The sequence below is a fragment of the Cyprinodon variegatus genome, unplaced genomic scaffold (genome assembly GCF_000732505.1).
Source record: "Cyprinodon variegatus isolate N-32 unplaced genomic scaffold, C_variegatus-1.0 Scaffold1079, whole genome shotgun sequence".
NCBI classification, from domain to species: domain Eukaryota; kingdom Metazoa; phylum Chordata; class Actinopteri; order Cyprinodontiformes; family Cyprinodontidae; genus Cyprinodon; species Cyprinodon variegatus.
The window spans coordinates 47,348-48,782 of record NW_015151532.1 but is presented as its reverse complement, the minus strand read 5'-3'; the positions used below and the strand labels follow the sequence as shown (position 1 = coordinate 48,782).

The 1,435-nt window shown below is 32.5% G+C and overlaps 1 protein-coding gene across 1 annotated transcript in view; it reads right to left on the bottom strand.

Moving 5' to 3' along the window:
- Positions 1–777, bottom strand: part of sycp1 (synaptonemal complex protein 1) — a 16,369-nt gene extending 15,592 nt beyond the window's left edge. The window contains exon 1 of the mRNA XM_015400172.1: positions 628–777. Coding sequence (XP_015255658.1) covers positions 628–777 — 150 coding nt within the window. The remainder of the gene's footprint in view (positions 1–627) is intronic.
- Between the last annotated feature and the right edge of the window lie 658 nt (positions 778–1,435).

The following is a 1,435-nucleotide window of genomic DNA, read 5'->3' as shown; positions in this document are numbered from 1 at the left end:
TAAATACAGAAATGGGACACATAACTGAGACTGCACCTTTTAGTACGGTGCGCCTTAAGGTCGTGAAAATATGGTATACAAAAATAAATTCATTTTACAGGGCTTTTTGATATGTATTAGTTTTATTAACATGTTATGAACATGTATTCTTCATATCTGAAAAAAAAAAATTGAATTTGAAACAAAATGATTCTCTTTACATTAAGAATAAACATTCTAGATGTCTAGCAATTTATTTCTGATCTCCATATCCCTATTGTTACTGGTAGCATTTGTATTATTTTGACTGTGAAAAAATGTATTTACGAAATCATAAATACATATTCAGTCAAGCTGATAAATGTCAAAAAAGTCACTTAAAATGTATAAACATTTCTAGGTATATAAAACGTAATTCTTACTGGTTTCTTTTTTTGTACTTTCTGAAATTCAGTTTCTGAAAAGATTCAAAAGACTTTACTAATTTTACAGCAGCCGTTGTGAAACCAAAAACTCAGATTTCCCTACCTTAGGCTAGATCTATTTAGAGATGTGAATTTGAACCTGAGTTTGTTAAACCTGCTTTGTGAAACAGACCCCAGTGTTAAACTGCTGTAATCAACATAACCAAGGAGAATTATATATTACCTGGTTTACTGAAGGGCTTACGAGGTTCACCATGCTGATGGGATTACCATGCCCCTGCACTATGCCTTGAGGTCTGACAGAGTGAGTCTGGCTGTGGCTTATCCTGGGAGGCACCAACAGCTTGAACTTAAAACTTCGCTCCTTGTCCATCGTGAACTAAGAGAAACAACAAAGAAAATATAATATGTCATATAAAAAGTATTTGGAATACGGAACGTATAATTAATATCATTATTTTCACATAATTCATACAATTTAGAGCAAAAAAGCAACAAATAGTGGAACCCCTTTCCTACTTAACGGCCGAGGAATTAGCGGCTAGCTTGTTTTAGCTTTATATTGATTTAGCGTTATTTTTAAATTTAGTAAAAGAGGATATAGAGCTTACATTTTCTTTTAAAAAATATCCCTAATAGTTACCAGGGCGGGTCGAACTTTTTTTCCCTTTTTTTTTTTTTTTAGTTTTGCCAACATTATATATTATAATAATTTTTAACAATGAACAGTTATTCTTACCTTGTTACCGGTTTTAACTGGCTCTACGTCCGCGAGACAGGATTCTACGTTAGGCACGGTAACGCGGCTGGCAAAAGTATGGCAAGCCATTTTGACATTTATTAGCTTGACTGAATATATATTCCAGGTGTCTCAAATGCATTTCTTCCTACTCAAAATGAACATTTCAGATATTTCAAATGTAAATTTTAGATAGGAGGAGTGTTATTTTAGATATCCGAAATGTTCATTTTTAGAAAGAAAGGCATTTTAGACATCTAAATATGTATTCAGTAAAGCTCATGAATGTCAA